This window comes from Diadema setosum, chromosome 12 (genome assembly GCF_964275005.1).
Source record: "Diadema setosum chromosome 12, eeDiaSeto1, whole genome shotgun sequence".
In the NCBI taxonomy this organism is placed as follows: domain Eukaryota; kingdom Metazoa; phylum Echinodermata; class Echinoidea; order Diadematoida; family Diadematidae; genus Diadema; species Diadema setosum.
Window position 1 is genome coordinate 16,370,547 of NC_092696.1, and position 16,694 is coordinate 16,387,240.

Sequence of the window (16,694 nt, forward strand, 5' to 3'; positions counted from 1 at the left end):
CTACTTAAACTCTTACAATAATTTTGAATTGAAACGATATTAACATTTATCAAACTTTACTCACAGTTGCAATTGTAGACAACACACCAATCTTCACTAGATTTCAAATTTCTGACAAAAAATCACACACACACAAATAAAACTTAGTCCATCAAATCAATTTATCGGTGTGTGGCAATATCGTAGCAAAGACTTCAAGGGGTAAATGCTTGTTTTGATTGCATAGAAATATGATTTTCATTGATTTTTTTTTTTTTTTTTTTGCATGTGATACCATAGGAGAGTTGTAAGTTGAAATCAACTCGGATCATTTAATTTTGTATTTCATATTGTTGCAACCAATGTCATTTTCTGATAAAAATATGCAAAACTTCAAAAAGTCTGGACCTTTCTTATCTCTTGACAAATCATAATGAAACTTTGATCCTTCTCTTCTATCAAAGCTTGGGTGAAAAATGTGTGGAATCGCACTACACTTGCACATGAGGGTTCCTTCATGGATTGAGAAGTTTCATAAGACTAATTTCCAACAGTTGTTGCCACATCCTACAATTTGATAGCTTGCAATTGATTGGTTGTTCTTTTCTGTTGCCATAGTAACAATAATGACCAGGGCATCTTCAAATGTTATGGGCCCCATAGATTGCATTCATACTGCAAAGATTCCTTTGTATCTCAGTACACTACATGTAGAGAGAGCAGGTTGTAAACCCAGTGAAGTGGCTCATCAATCTCTCACAAAAACAGAACATTTGGTATGTCTGTGTTACTTACACACACGCTCGCTCGCACACACACACACACACACACACACACACTTACCCACAGAGCAAGCAGGATCATTTGAGTGCATTCATAGCTTCAGTCCATTTGATAACACACACACTGCATAAATTAATTGTTCAGGACATTTAATCCCCACAGAGTTTTCCCTCACCAGTCTCATTTCATCCAAACAACCTGCACAAATAATGTGAACAAATATGACAAAATAATACAAAGTTTTCACTCAAATGGAATGCTAGCGATGAAAGCTTCTTTATTGTGTGTCATCCCACAAATTCCTCTTCCCACATTCCAAACTGGTGATAAAAGCAACAGCCTGTTGCTTATGGAATTCCAAGAAAGTGACACATGAAGTGCAACACAGTGGAGAGTTAATCACATGGAGTGCTCCATGTACGAGTTCCCATGACAACAAAGATGCAATCAAGCCACCAGCACGCAGCATCCTCCCGCCTTCTTGATCTTCTCCTCGGCCAGTCGGCTGAAGAACTTGGCCTTGACGATGACTGGCTGCTTGGGAAGGACACCCTTGCCGAGAACCTTGTAGTAGCCCTGTGCAGGAAACGGCAATGCCATTGGACAGATGCCAGAGAGATGTATGACAAAGTGCTACAAGACTTATATCTTGGCGATACTCGTTCAAGATGATTAATGGATAGTTGGGAACATGTAGCAATCACACATAAAACACTTGGTGGGGCACAGTAGAACAGAGATACTGCACAATCAACTACATCTAGGAAGCATACTGTATAAGCTGTTATTTTCGCATACAGATATTTTCGCGAATGAAGAGGTCACAGACATTTTCACGAGATGTAACATGTTGTTTTCGCGATTTTGACACTGAGGCTAAATGTAAATGCACTATTAGCCTCGCGTATGGCGACATTTTCATGTGTTGTTAAATTCGCGGTCCAACTGTGATTCACAAAACTGGCGAAAATTAAACCCTCAAGAAAAAACAGCTTATACAGTAAACAAAGTTAAATGAATACTAACATGGCAGAAAAAAACATGTACAGTAAAAATATATTTAAGTTTGCCCCTGTGATGGTATGTTTTCAATTTAATTTCAGTGGTTTAGTGAAGGCAGGAGAAAATGTGCACCTCCTGACAGACTATTTCATCATCTGAAACAATGTACAGGCAACAACAGTGAAGCCAGCCCTGGGAGCTTAAAGGTTATGAATGTTCTCTGGTGCTATCTTGGCTGTAATTTTGAGCATTGGAGACAAAACATATGTTGGGAAGGAGAAAGCTAAATTCTAAGCGGGAGACACACAGCTCGGGTGGAAGAATTTAAACTCATGCTGATGAGTGGGAGATTTTGAGAAAAATGGTCTCAAAGCTGGAGATCTCCCATCCAAAGCGGGAAATTTGGAGTCCAAGATAACCACAACACGAACTGGATGAGAGACATGGCTGTGAATTAGTGGTTTCAACTTACCGCTCGGACAGCGTCGATGACAGGGGCCTTGTCTTTCTTGTCAGCATACTGCAGTCGTGTCTGCTCACTGACCAGGCTCCATAGCTTGTCACAGTTGATGGCAGGCTTGTAGTACCTCTGCTTGGTCAGATGGAAATGCCTCATGCCAACTTTGCCGAAGTAACCGGGATGGCTTCGGGACAGCCACAGGAAAGAAAAATTTATCAAGGTTTGGAAAATGAAACATTCTCCAACTACTGTGTTTCGTCACTGTCTTGTGAATCGTACTAGTAGCCTCACATCAAGATGTGCAATTTCATTTGCTTCTTTGCTCGAGTTCAGAATTTTTCAAATCTAAGTCTCTGGGAATCCTTTTAACGATTACAAAATGGCATACCTTTTCATCCAAAGTTACTAATGCTGGAATCCTAAACTTTATAGCCTACTACAGCTACACACTGAATAGTGATGTTCCATCTGTTAATCCATTAAATGCATTTTCCAACAATAACTACATCACTTCCCCTTTCCCCTTCCCCCCCCCCCCCCCCCCCATGCTCCCTCGAAGGGTACTTTGTGATTTATACTCACTATTTGTCAAAGTTGATTCGGTGGTGGTGCTGTCCACCAGCCAGACCTCGTCCTCCGGGATGCTTGCGGTGTTTGCCAATGCGGCCGTGCCCGTGGCTCACATGACCACGCAGCTTACGGGTCTTCTTTTGCTTGCGGGGAGCCTGGCAATGAGAGGGTCAAGCAAAGCAGGATAAGGGTTATTAGCCAAGACTTTTGCTCAGCGCGAAAAATTAATCATGCGAAAAATGTTGACATTTTAATAAACCAAAGTACTTTCAAAGGAATGGTCTTACATAATCTACTTTCTTTAATATTGACATTTACTCTAGGGTAACATCCCCAGTATTCGGTCACTTAAGCTTTTTTTGCAATATTTTTCAAACTAAAATAATACATACATACATCATATCTACAGCAATGTATGTGAAATATATCAAATTTCTTTAATCTCAACTTTCATTTTGTTTAATATCTCACAGAATTGCACAAAATCCCGAAATATTTCACCTTGAAAATTCCCCAGTATATGGTCACCGGCTCCAGTATTCGGTCACGCGATCGCGATGTGCGCGTTCAAAGTCAATGCGTGTTCAAGGCAGCTGAAAAATGCGCGCGCACGCTACCTTGTTGGCGTAAAATTGCATCGGGGACGTTGCGGCGACCGTTGGTGACCGACTACTGGAGCCTCGGCACTTGCATTCAACCCTTGTACATTGGGACACTGTATCGGCACGTGCGGAAATTTTGTTTTTCTTTTGCGTTTTTGAGGATACCATTACACTCAAAGCTTGCGATAAGCGAAAAATCCCGCGAGAGAATGGCGTATTTCTCGATTTTCTGAAAAGTAGCGCCGATTCTGCACTTTTGATGGTAAAATTTGGGATTTTGGATGGATTTTTGGAGGGGGCTAAGGGAGTTTCCTGTTGTGAATGAGTGTGCAAGTATGTGAATTGATGTGATTTGCGTGTGTTGTGACAGTTGAACTTACTGGCTGGTGACCACAGATATAAATAGGTAGATTGATCAAGCCCATTCACAACCCACGCGTAGCTTTATAGCCAGTTGCGCACACATAACATGCCGCCATTTTGATTAGTCTTCTGTTACGTCACGGCTTGCGCGCACAGGGGGAGGTAAAAAAGAAGAAAAAAGTCAGCGTAGGCCTGCTCTATGCTGCAAACTTGCTGCAAGCCCTGTTCTGCGCACGAAAGCCGTGACGTAACAAAAGACTAACTAAAAAGGCGGACACCGCGTGTGCGTGCGCTAGCTATGCTTTCAGACCCCACTTGATCATTCTACCTATAGTTCTGTGCTGGAATACTAGTGATAAGTGACCGAATCCCGGGGGCTGACCGAATACTGGTGCCCTTACCCTGTACAGAGGAATGGTCTTACATAGAATTCTAATAATCTATTTTCTTTTGTAAAAATGTGTATGTCTCTAAATTTTGGGCCTAAATTTGAATTACCTGGTACATGTCACATATTCAAGTCCCCACCCTTCCACTATACCCACACAATGCACAACCCACCAACCCTCCACCCCCCTCCCCCCACAAAAAGGTGGCTGCCAAAAAAGAAACAAAAAAAGAACTGTTAAACTAACGTTTCAGAAAAATCATAAATGCAGTGCCAGAGGATAATCATTGAAATGTTCTGCATTTTTACTGACTATGTAAATGATAGTTTGGTAATTGGATTGAGGTTTCTGGTTGCTGGACACACCACAGGTGTGGAACTGAACTTGAACGAGATCAGTTCGTTCGCCGGCACCGTATTGTATGGTTGGGGCACCACCTATCGGCAGGGCACCTTCCCATCAGCACCTTAAGCGTATCATGGCTGTTTGCATATAGAACGAAAAGGTACGCGCGGGATTAAGTGTCATTAGCTATAGATCTAAAGACAATAAAAAAGAAGAAACGAAAATCAAACGCAAACAAACCAAGCTAAAAATTACACATCCGCTCAGTAACGACGCATGGCTGTGAAATTCACGTGTATTACCTATATGCGGTGAAATTCACGTGTATTACCTATGCTGTGAAATTCATGTGTATACCTATGGAGGGGAGGGGGTGCCGATCGCAAGGTACCCTTTTTAGACAGTCTTTTTAGCTGCGCGAAGAAAACGGAACGCACGCACTAAAATTGCGCTATTTTAAAACGGAGATTCCCATAATCAACGAGACGGTCACGACATTCAAAACTGCAGTATTTATGGCATATTTGAGGTAAGAATTAAGCGAATTTGTGTTATATTTTTAGAATAAACAAGCTACAGATCCTTAGGGTGACGATAGGTGGTACCCCAACCCTACTACTGTACTAGCATGACTAGTGTAGCTGTAGTACGTACACGTACCGAAATGTGACAAAACCTAGTGTAGTCCCATCTACAGAGAACGGCGTAACATTGCACATTGTTTGAAGACGACACGTAAATTTCGAGTACAGTTTGGTTACAATTCCCATGTTCAAGAGGTGATTCTTTGTGGCTAGTCCTTCCTGAAATAATACATCTTGACGTTAACTGATCAGCTAGCAGTAATTAGATACATATTATGTCTCAACAATCAAAAGAAACACCCCTGTTGTGAAGATCATACTCGAGATCCCAGAAGATACATGAAGCCCGAGGATAACACAAAGTATGAGTCTAAAATCGCAAAGAATTCCCACATGTTGTCCCCAAAACATGACAAGATAACAATTTTTGAATAAAGTGTCATAGAAAATATAACTGCTTGATCATATTTGATCATTTTGACTATTATTATCATGGATGGAAGTGGATTTAGTGTTTCAATCACAGTTGCCTGCCTACCATTCTTGAGACGTACAAGAAAAAGAGACAGCGAGCTTGAGAGGAACGCCCTCTGTGGACTAAATTTGCCAGGACTGCTTTTCGAGTGTCGCCGTCCTGTAACTCCATGAGCACTAAAATATAAGACTTTTGCATTTCATTTTTAGTGAAAATTTTCATATTACCTCGACTTGTTTCTGACATACATGGAGATTACTGTAATTCCTCCAGATTTTTTTTAAAAAGAGGCAAGTCGAATGAAATGAAAATATTGTTTGATTTCTTTTTAGGGTATTTTCTTTATGCTGCAGTTTTCTCATCCGTGAAAGCAAGTGTGTGAGCATCGAAACTTTAAAATCCATGACTTTAAAAAAAAAAATCCTCAGATTCACTGATTTGTTTCAACATCACAGTTTTGAGTTCATTCTCTTTGATAAACATGAGTGGGCCACTCTTTCTGATAAAACTGTTCAAAAAATTTCATAATAGTTTATGTGTGCATCGTTCTCATTTTCAGGTTTTTTTTTGTGTGTGTGTGTAGTTTTTTTTTTTTTCTTTCAAATGTAGGCCTATGTTCCTAATGTTTTGTATTACATTGATTTGTTATAGCACCACTGGCGCCACGTTTTCCACGTTTTCAAAAGTGTGGGGGGCACTTCCGGGTTCTAAGCTGACAAGGGAAAAAAAACAAAACAAAAAGAACCTTCAGCGCAACGTAACTTCTGGTGCCACTTCCGGGTTTCTTCAACGTTTCTATTTATTTATTTCTAGCTCTCTAGTGCCGCTTAAGCAATTTCGGGGGGTTGAGGGACAGAAAAGTGGGGGGGGGGGGCTGTGGCTCAAAGTGATAAATTGCCACATGATATAATTTTTGAAAATGACGTGATAAAACAGGTTTATTCTGTTAGATTTCTTGGTGTAACTGTAGACAGTAAGCTGTCTTGGAAACAGCATATAGATTGCATATGCCGCACTATTTCCAGTAACATAGGTGTAATTAATAAAGTAAAGTTTTGTTTTTCTGTTAAAAAGTTGCTTATGTTATATTCAACGTTAATTTTACCTTATTTAACGTATGGAATTATAGTATGGGGAAATACACATTCAACTTATTTGGATAGATTATTTTTGTTTAAAAAAAAAAAGCACTTCGAGTAATATGTAATACCTCCAAATATTCCCATACTGACGGATTATTTGTGGAGAATAAGCTTTTGAAAGTAAGGGATTTGTATTGTTATTGCCTTGGTCAATTTATGTACAGTTTGTATAATAAGTCACTTCCTTCAGTTTTTGAAAATATGTTTAATAAGAACAAAAATATTCATAAATACCCCACTCGTCAAACAGATGAATATCATTTGCCCCTTACCCGAACTCTATTTACAAAATCCACGTTCATCTACAGTGGCCCAAAATTTTGGAATTCCCTTGAGAAAAATATAAAAGATTCCATTAGTTTGAAATCATTCTCTAGTAATTCAAAGAAATATTTGATTACCTCATATGTACCCCATGAATAGTTTGACTGTTTGGAATTGTTGTTCTTTTTTCTTCACCCTGTATCGAGATTGTTGACCTGCCCTTCGCTCTCTCTACTCCCCCCTCCCCCTCCCACCCTCTCTTTCCCTACTCTCTTCTGTGTGTGCACAATGTATGTTGATGCATACATGTGTGTGTACGTGCGTGTACAGTGCGTAATGTGTACGTGGGTACGTGTGTGTGCTTGTGTATGTGTATATGTGTGTGTATGTGTATGTGTATATGTATGTGTATTATACATGTGAAAGCTTATACACTGTACTTCATGTAACCATCCGATTCGATTGAATGAAAACTGTATACTTTCAATGATTAGCTTGTACGGTACATGTATCGTTGTATTGTGTCATAAAGTATATAATTAATGTATTGTAGTAATGTAACGTAAGTGAGGGGACTGCAATCTACAAGTTCGCTTTTTAGCAGCCCCTCAATTTTCATTTCCATGAAGTTCTTTTAAGAACCAATTTATGTATATGTTCCAATATATGTAATCATGTCAAAGTGTATTACCTGTGTTTGATTGGAAATGAAAAATAAAAAAACATGCATGTGCATGTTGTGAAATGAAATGAAATGAAAGTGGTGACACCTTATGTATTCCTTTGTATGGTAAAAAAAAAAAAGTGGGGGGGGGCTCAAAGATTTGGGAGTGATCCCTGAGGTCACTCTAAAACGAGTGAAAATGAACATTTTCACTCAAAATTCACTCCAATTTCACTCTAAATTCACCCCTTTTTGTATTCACTACTTTAAGAGTGAATATATTTTCACTCGATTTTATTTTAGAGAGTATAGGCCTATATTGTGTAACCCTACTTTATTGTCATAACGTATAGGCCCATCTTACATTCTTCTGACTTCATCACATTTTATACCCTTATCTGCAGAAAACATATAGTGATTATATAGGTCTATGCCTAATTATCATTTCTTAATGACGTATGATGACAAAAGATGAGGTTGAAGCTGTGGTGTATGATTTGTATATGATTAAATTATACAAGCACGGCGGGCATTGCAAGCTTTAAACGGGTAGAAAAAAAAAGATGAAGAATGATGAGGAAGAGGAGCGAAGGAAAATAACGAAGAATTCGTTTGACAAGCAAAAGGAAAAGAAGAATGAGCATTTCATACTTTCATTTAGGCCGCATAGGCTATATAACCACCCATACATCAAAGACATTTTGCGTGCTGTTATATAGGAGACTGAGTTGTAGACTAATCATACAAGGTCTGAAGACACAGACTATATGATAGTACAGTATACTGACATACATGTATCCATATGTGTTGTAGACACGACGGGACTGCAACTGAACTAATAAAGGAGTACAGACATACTCTTGTGATTGGCTTCAAATCATGACTTTGAACTGTCTTTATTTCGGCTCAAGTGAACTCACAAACATAACAAATTTGGCGACGAGGATGGGATTTCTGATGGGATTTCGGCTCAAGTGAACTCACAAACATAACAAATTTGGCGACGAGGATCGGATTTCTTCAGAGAATTGCCTGGAACAACTCAATTTTGTGGATGACCAAGAGAAAAGGTGGATTTGAATGGATTTAGATTGGATCGTGCTACGGGAAATTTGTGATCCAGTCAGTGGTGGCCTATGAACAGTCCCAGCTATACGAGATTGTGTCATGAACGCTTTGCAGCATTTGATACATTAAGGCTACACAGTATCCATTCATAATCATATACATAGACACCACAGCGGTTTAGGATTCTCAGTAACCTATGGACGCTTTGCAGTAGGTTTCTATGTTGATACAAGAAGGCTAGACCCTAATTAAGCTAGATCTAACAGAATCCAGTAAGCTACATGATCTAACTAGGAATGTTGGAAGTGCTAGACTCTGTTTCATAGAACTTGTGTAGTTCAGAGACGCTTTGCAGATGCAAGTCTAACTCCAACGGTAGTTTGTTAGATGAAATCTGAGGGCCAGCCCAAGCCCAAGTCCACAGAGGTCCAAAGCAGTTCCAGGCCCAGCATTATAGTTGGGAAGGCTACTAAGACCCAGCTATAACTTAGGCCAGCCCAGCCGAAGCCAGCCCGATTGAAGCCAGCCCAGCCGAAGCCAGCCCGATTGAAGCCAGCCCAGCCGAAGCCAGCCCAGCCCAGCCTAGGACCAGCCGAACCTAGTGCAGTGAAGACCCAGCAAGGTCCAGCCCTGCCGATAGCCCAGCCCAGCCTAGGACCAGCCGAGCCTAGTGCAACGGAGACCCAGCAAGGTCCAGCCCAGCCGAAGCCCAGCCCAGCCTAGGACCAGCCGAGCGTAGTGCAACGAGGACCCAGCTGTTAAGCCCAGCCCAGCCTAGGACCAGCCGAGCCTAGTACCGTACAACGGGTCCAGCCAGCCCAGCCAAGTCATGCAACATACATAGACTCTAATGTTAGAGCATGCAGTTCTAACTGATGAACTAAAGCAATGGACTCAGTTGAACATAGTTTTGTAACAAGTTGTATGGCTTGATGTTTATTGTTGCATGGATGCAAAGTTGTAAACTTTTGTTACAGGTACAGCCATAATGTATGCAACACCAGCCTAGTGCCACAAGGTGGTAAGTTTGTTGGACAATATACGAAGATTTTGGTTCAGCAATTTAAAGTTTAGTTGCTAAGTCTTGAGTTTAGGCTTGATAAGCCAAAGTAGGACCTTAGAAGTAATTGGTCCATCATTTTCAAGACTAAGTGGTAAGCCCGTAAAGGACTATTTAGTCCTAGTCCAGTGGTAAGAGTAAGCCCACATAATAAAGGACTGCAAAGTTCTAGCCCTAGTCATATAGGACCATGCAAGTCCTATAGCCCGAGTGAAGTGGACAAGAGTTAGTCCAAGCCCTATTAAAGAAGGACCAAATTGATTATGGTACACTAGACCAAAGCTCAACCTAATTAGTACTGAAGGTGTTCTAGTTTAAGTACAAGCCCGTGTATGGTCTACACCAAATAGCCTACCAGCTCAAATTGGTCCAAGCCTAGCCTTGTAATTGGACCAGACAAATACTGTGTGTATTTTCAGTCATAATGTACTATACCAATGATAGTGCATAGGCCCAACGGTTACAGGTTGTAAGTTGATACGTGGTACGTGTACACTACAAGTCTATGAGCTGATTGGTAGGCCCTATAGTCGGTCTATAGTTGCAGTTTGTAAGCACTGTGAACTAAATTTTGTACAATTGGCAGAGGTTCAGTGAAATTACTGATTGTATATGTGTATAGATACGGTACCAAATACACATTCGTTTTATGTGGGCAAAGCAAACAAAGTAGCACAAGGAGAATAGTCTTGATCATGTACGCACTGTGAATTAACGATGGCAACCCCGCAGACTATGATCGGTAACGTGCCCCAGTTAGAAGAGGGATATACCTATGATGAGTGGATTGAGCTCTTGGAGGCTTGGTTTTCTGCCAATACTGTGTCTGATAGTGAAAAGAAAAGGGCAATTTTCTTGACGAATGTTGGTTGTAAGAATTATCACACACTTAGAGCACTGCTACAACCGAACAAGCCAACGGAGCAGACATATGAAGTGTGCAAAGAGACACTGCAATCGCACTTTTCACCTAAACCAACCGAGATAGTGCAGAGGTACAAGTTCTATACAACTGTCCAGAAGCCAGGCGAAACAATTCCACAGTTTGTTGCAAACTTGAGACAGCAAAGCGAAGGCTGCAACTTCAAAGAACTCGATAACATGATCCGAGATCGGCTAGTGGTGGGATGCCGAGATGTTGGTATCCAGCGCAAGTTGCTGAGCGAACCATCGCTAACGTTGAAGAAAGCACTTCAAACAGCTACAGCAATGGAAGTTGCTAACCAAGATGTGGAGAGATTGAAAGTGCTAAGTAAAACGCCTGAGTCCACGGTTGGAAAGATCCAAGACAAGAAGTCACGTCAGCCCAAGCAAGTGAAAAAGACACTTAAAAAGCCAAGCAACCCAAGTGGCAGCTCCACTACAACTAGATGTTGGAGATGCGGTGGTTACCATACCCCATGGACATGCCGTTTCAAGGACGAAACATGCTTCAAGTGTGCCAAGACTGGGCACACCAAGAGTCAATGCGACAAAGTACGGAAGTACAAGCAAACAAAAGCAGCTCATCACATGAACAATGATGATAGTAACAGTGATTCTCCCGAGGAACTGGAACAATCAGAGAACGAGATGAGTCATATCCAAGATGCTACAGTAAACAGGATAGGATATCGCGAGCCTTACCAGGCCAAGGTAAAGCTCAACGGATATCAGACAAAAATGGAAGTAGACACTGGTAGCCCATGGACGATGATATCCAGCGGAGTGTATCGCAAAGTGGGAAGTCCAGGAGAACTGACTCGATCTCATCTGTCTCTGAAGACATACACTGGCAGCAGTGTGCCAATCATTGGAGAAGTCAAAGTGGATGTCGAGTTTGACAACAGCCAAACATCGAAGAAACTCTCACTCCTTGTAGTAGAGAAGGGTGTTAACCTGTTAGGTAGAGATTGGATACAGGAAGCCCCTGAAGTGTTGCAGTCGTGTATTGAACTGCACAGCCAAGTCCCAGTCCGTGATGGAACTGTCCACAATGTACAGAGCAGCCTACAGGACATCCTTGACAAACACAAAGAGACATTTGACTGTACAAAGCTTGGAAAGCTGCAAGGATACCAAGCGAAAGTTCACCCACAGGAAGGTGGAGAGAAAGGAAGTTTCTACAAAGCAGCCCCTGTTTCCTATGCTGCCAAGAAGCAGATAGATGCCGCAATCGATGAATTGTTGGAGGAAGGCATCATCACGCCTGTGAAGACTGCAGATGTCGCCTGCCCAATCATCGCAGTACCCAAGCCAGATGGGAGTATGAGAATTTGCGGTAATTTCAAGTTGACAGCAAACAAGATGTTGAAGGTAGAACAGTATCCCCTGCCAACACTGGAAGATCTTCTACAGGAACTTGAAGGTGGAGAAAAGTTCTCTAAGCTAGATCTAAGCCACGCCTATCATCAGATAGAGTTAGACCCTGAGGCTCGCAAGTATACGACAATCAACACTCATAGAGGTCTATTTGAGTACACAAGACTGCCTTTCGGGATAGCAAGTGCTCCAGCCTTGTTCCAGAGGACAATGGAAAGCCTCTTGGCAGATATCCCAATGTGCAAGCCCTACTTGGATGACATAATCATCAGCGGAAAGACTGATGAAGACCACCTGAAACATCTGGAAGCAGTTCTGTCCAGGCTACAGAGCAATGGATTGCGCTTGAAGAAGGAAAAGTGTGCACTGATGAAAGATTCAGTAGAGTATCTAGGTCATTACCTGGACAAGAACGGCCTTCGACCCCTACAAGACAAGGTAGATGCCATACGCCAAGCAGAACAGCCAGTGAACCAGAGTCAACTTCAGGCCTATCTGGGATTGCTCGGATATTACAGAAAGTTTATCCCCAATCTGTCCCAGGAGATCGCGCCGTTGACTGAGCTGCTGAAGGCTGACTACAGGTCAAACGCCAATGGAAAACGAAGCAGCAAGCCCGACCCGAAGTTCAAGTGGGGGAAAAAGGAAGAAGCTGCCTTCCAAAGATCCAAGCATCTATTGGAGAGAAACTGTGTCTTAACACACTACGACACGTCAAAGCCGCTGTTGCTACAGACGGACGCTAGCCCGTATGGGCTCGGTGCGGTAATAAGCCAAGTGGATGCAGATGGTGAGGAACGCCCAGTTGCCTTCGCATCTCGTACATTGAAGCCAAGTGAGATGAACTACGCTCAATATGAGAAAGAAGGCCTGTCTATCATTTTCGGGTTGAAGAGATTCCACAAACAGCTGCATGGCCGACACTTCACAATTGTCACAGACCATAAGCCCTTGATAGGACTTTTTGGGGAGCACAAGCCTGCAAGTCCGATGGCGTCCGCACGAGTGGCAAGATGGCATATGATCCTGTCGGCATACAGCTACGACATTGTGCATCGTGAGGGGAAACATCACCAAAACGCTGATGCGTTGTCACGCCTGCCTATCCCAGAAGATGGAAGTTCATGGGATCATCCAGATTTGGCGGAGCTGGATGAAACTCGAAGGGCACGCATCAACCTGTTAACTGACATCGAAACAAGCCCAGTTAATGCTCAGGAAGTGAAGAGCGCCACCAGGAAAGACAAAGTTCTTACGCAGGTGAAGAGATATATCCAGGAAGGGTGGCCAAACACAAGGAATCTACCTGAAGAAATCAAGGCATACTCCTACAAGAAGGATGAGTTGACGGTAGAAGACGACGTCATCCTGTGGGGACCACGAGTGGTCATACCCAACAATCCTGACATGAGAGAAAGGATTCTCAAAGAGCTACATAGCACCCATCCAGGCATCGTAAAGATGAAAGCTCTTGCTAGGTCCTATGTATGGTGGCCAGGAATAGACAGCCAACTGGAACAGCAAGTGAAGAGTTGTCCAAGTTGCCAGCAGAGTCAACACAGCCCTGCTGCATCGCCTATCCACCCATGGGAATTTCCAGACAAGCCATGGAGTCGTATTCACTGTGATTATGCCACCATCGGAGATGAGAATGTCCTGATCATAGTCGATGCCCACAGCAAGTGGATCGAAGCTGTTCGGGTTAAAAGAGCAACAACTACAGCCACAGTGACGGCCTTGAGAAGAGTTTTTGCCACACATGGCATTCCGGAGACGTTGGTTACCGACAATGGTACACAATTTGTGTCGGAAGACTTTGCCACATTCATGACAAGCAATGGTATTTGCCACATCCAAACACCCCCGAAACACCCATCCAGCAATGGATTAGCTGAAAGAGCTGTGCAGACTGTCAAAGCAGGAATGAGGAAAGGAACAGATCCTGACCTGGAGAAGAAGCTGCAAAAGTTCTTGCTGAGATATCGTGTTACACCTCAGGAAACCACGGGGAAGTCGCCCAGTGAACTGATGTTCAAGAGGAAAGTCCGCACGAGACTTGACAATATGCGGCCAGATCTCAACAAGTCGGTGAGGCGGAAGCAAGCGTTGATGAAGCAGACACGGGATCGAGGGAGGAAGGAGAGAATCTTCCGTATTGGTGACCACGTGATGGTAAAGAATTTCTATGCAGGCCCCACATGGCTGTATGGAAAGGTCGCGGAAATCATCAATCCTGTCATGTGTAACGTTGAGCTTGATGATGGGAGAGTGGTCCGACGCCACATCGACCAGATCAGGAAATACACCACAGAGGAACGTGCGATCCCACAGCCTGCAGAGGCATTTCAACCACCTGAGGAACCGCCAGTCGGGTTGCCGATAGAAGCGCCAGGCATGACTGGAGAGCTGCTCGACGAAGCTCCAGCAGGTGAAGCTCCATCAAGTGCAGCACCCTCAGACAGGAATGTAGAGGAAATCCCCTCACCCACAGATACAGACATGCCAGGCATGACACACACACCCCAAACAGAGAGACGCACTTCCAACAGAAACACAAAAACACCCAAACGATTTGATGAATATGTTATGTACAAGTAGAAACACTAAGTGTTATTGTGAAAAGAGTTGTACAAAGAGTTGTGTAATGTTTTGATGTGTTACATTGGGTATAAGTTGAAAGGAAGTGAAGGATTAATGGTTATGAGGTTAAAGAAGATACAAAGTTATTGTTGTATTCAATTATTTGCACTGGTGAGAAATCAGTCTCAGTTTTGCCAGGAAAAGGTAAAAGTTATGTTTTATGTCAGTGATTTCAGGTACTAATGGTATGATGAAAAAAAAATATATCATTTGTATAATGATTTTGTGATTGGACATCAGGATACACGTACATTTATGAGGAGTATGTTAACTCAAGCTCAATGAAAAAAAAACAAAAACAAACATTGTAAAGATATTTATGTTATGAGTACACTGAAGTACAGTGTTTAAGAAAATTGATTGATAATCAGAAAGTGTGGTTTAAGTAAAACCATTGGTTATAAGCAAGGAGAAGTTATTGATTTAGAAGAAATATTTTGTATACTTGTTTTCACCAAAGCACTGAGTGAAATGTAACGAGTATTTGAATTTTCAGTTTGAAAAAAAAAAAACAAATCCCCGGGTATAATTATCTAAAGGGGGAGGAATGTTATATAGGAGACTGAGTTGTAGACTAATCATACAAGGTCTGAAGACACAGACTATATGATAGTACAGTATACTGACATACATGTATCCATATGTGTTGTAGACACGACGGGACTGCAACTGAACTAATAAAGGAGTACAGACATACTCTTGTGATTGGCTTCAAATCATGACTTTGAACTGTCTTTATTTCGGCTCAAGTGAACTCACAAACATAACACGTGCTGTTAAAGCAGCATCATAGGCGAAGCCCTAATGTTTTGCAGTATAATTTCAGTTGGCTTCAACTGAATTGATAATGAATTGAATTGAATTGAATTCAATTCAATTCAATTCAATTTTCACAAACATTCCATAGGCCTAAATAATTTACCGAGCCAGTCACAAGTTTTATTTTGTTTATTTTCTTCTATATGAAAAGACTACTAGTAACTCTAGTGTGCATGCCCTCAGCATGTATTTGTGAGTAATTAAGCTTAAACCCTGACCACATCATCAATCAACATGCGAGATGCAAGGGGATGTATTTTCTTCTTAAATACTTAATGTAATTCTTTAAGCCGGAGGCCTGCAATTGATATTTGGTTGTCATTGACCCAGATTGTCGTTTATCAAACAAAACTGACGACCCATGATGAAATAGTGTTGTTGTTGTTGTTGTCGTCGTTGTTGTTTTCTCTGATCGATTAATAATCCACAAATAGGACAGTGTTTATAAACGTTCTCTTTCCAGGACTCGACGCGAGTTCAATAAATCTTCCTCATCGAAACTTCCAGGCCCGAATTCACAAAGGTGGTTTCGCTCGAAACCACGGTTTCAAACCGCAGATTTGAAACCATGGTTTCAACTTGCGATTCACAAAGGTGGTTTCGGCAGAAACCATGGTTTCTCCGCAGTCTTCTACGTCACGATTTTGAGTCAACTGTTTGGGGTGGTCTGAAACAGTGGACTCAACTGAAACCGTGGTTTTAACCAATCACAGAGCAGCATTTCGGGACATACTTTTGCAGACGAGGTGGTCGGCGCGGCAATTCTTGAATCACTCGGCAAGAGAATAAAGAGTTATTGATGGTTAGAGAATTACTAGCGTTCGCTCCAACTTTCAGAAAATCGTGAGTAATTTATCCATTTATAGTGATGAGAAGTGTTTTACGCTATCATCCATTGTTTTTATTTGTGAAGAAAATTTTAGATTGATGGTATAAAATGCATGCAATGCTACCTAGCAGAACACGGGATTTGATATAGAGATGCGTTATCGTCAGCAGGTTTTGTGTAGTCCTACACGTATATTTTTGTGTCTCCCTCTCGCACATAGATAGCGGCGAGCTACCATACCACACATCCTTCTCCTTGTGACCTTGCTTGACTCCTTGAGCTCTGCCAGTTCTCTCTATTCTTTACCTGCTCATGGTCACGCAGGCACACAAAACTGGCTAGAATTGAAGAAAAA

At 41.9% G+C, this 16,694-nt stretch overlaps 1 protein-coding gene across 1 annotated transcript; it reads right to left on the minus strand.

The window, feature by feature from the left end:
* Positions 1-1,019: 1,019 nt before the first annotated feature.
* On the minus strand, positions 1,020-5,713 carry LOC140235580 (large ribosomal subunit protein uL15-like). Its single transcript, XM_072315585.1, has 4 exons — positions 5,616-5,713; positions 2,807-2,949; positions 2,237-2,408; positions 1,020-1,338 (listed from the first exon to the last, which is right to left on the minus strand). Exons 1-4 carry the CDS (start codon positions 5,616-5,618, stop codon positions 1,210-1,212), a joined length of 447 nt encoding a protein of 148 aa, XP_072171686.1. The 5' UTR covers positions 5,619-5,713; the 3' UTR covers positions 1,020-1,209.
* Positions 5,714-16,694: the final 10,981 nt, after the last annotated feature.